Source organism: Ceratina calcarata, unplaced genomic scaffold, assembly GCF_001652005.2.
Source record: "Ceratina calcarata isolate Rehan_Ccalc_2016 unplaced genomic scaffold, ASM165200v1 scaffold138.2, whole genome shotgun sequence".
Taxonomy (NCBI): Eukaryota; Metazoa; Arthropoda; class Insecta; order Hymenoptera; family Apidae; genus Ceratina; species Ceratina calcarata.
Genome location: NW_017134906.1, coordinates 2,320 through 2,528, shown reverse-complemented (window position 1 = coordinate 2,528; position 209 = coordinate 2,320). Strand labels below are relative to the sequence as shown.

The 209-nt window shown below is 42.6% G+C and overlaps 1 protein-coding gene across 1 annotated transcript in view; it reads left to right on the top strand.

Annotated features, from left to right (window-relative positions):
* Window positions 1-5: 5 nt before the first annotated feature.
* LOC108629765 (xanthine dehydrogenase-like) overlaps window positions 6-209 on the top strand; it is a gene marked incomplete at both ends in the record, with an annotated part of 2,513 nt that continues 2,309 nt past the window's right edge. Inside the window, one exon of the mRNA XM_018032622.2 lies at window positions 6-95. Within this exon, the coding sequence (XP_017888111.2) occupies window positions 6-95 (90 nt within the window). The remainder of the gene's footprint in view (window positions 96-209) is intronic.

Genomic DNA, 209 nt, shown 5'->3' with positions numbered 1-209 from the left:
CGTTCGATACCAACACAGGCAATCCTTTTAATTACTTTACGTACGGAGCTGCGTGCTCGGAAGTAGAAATCGATTGCCTAACCGGTGACCACCAAGTAAATTGCTAATAATAATAATTTAAATATTAGGTCAGTGCAGAAGTTCGTGCCTGATTTTCAAAGGCAGGTCAGATTGCAAGCTCAGACGAGAAGGGGTGGTTATACAGGTTC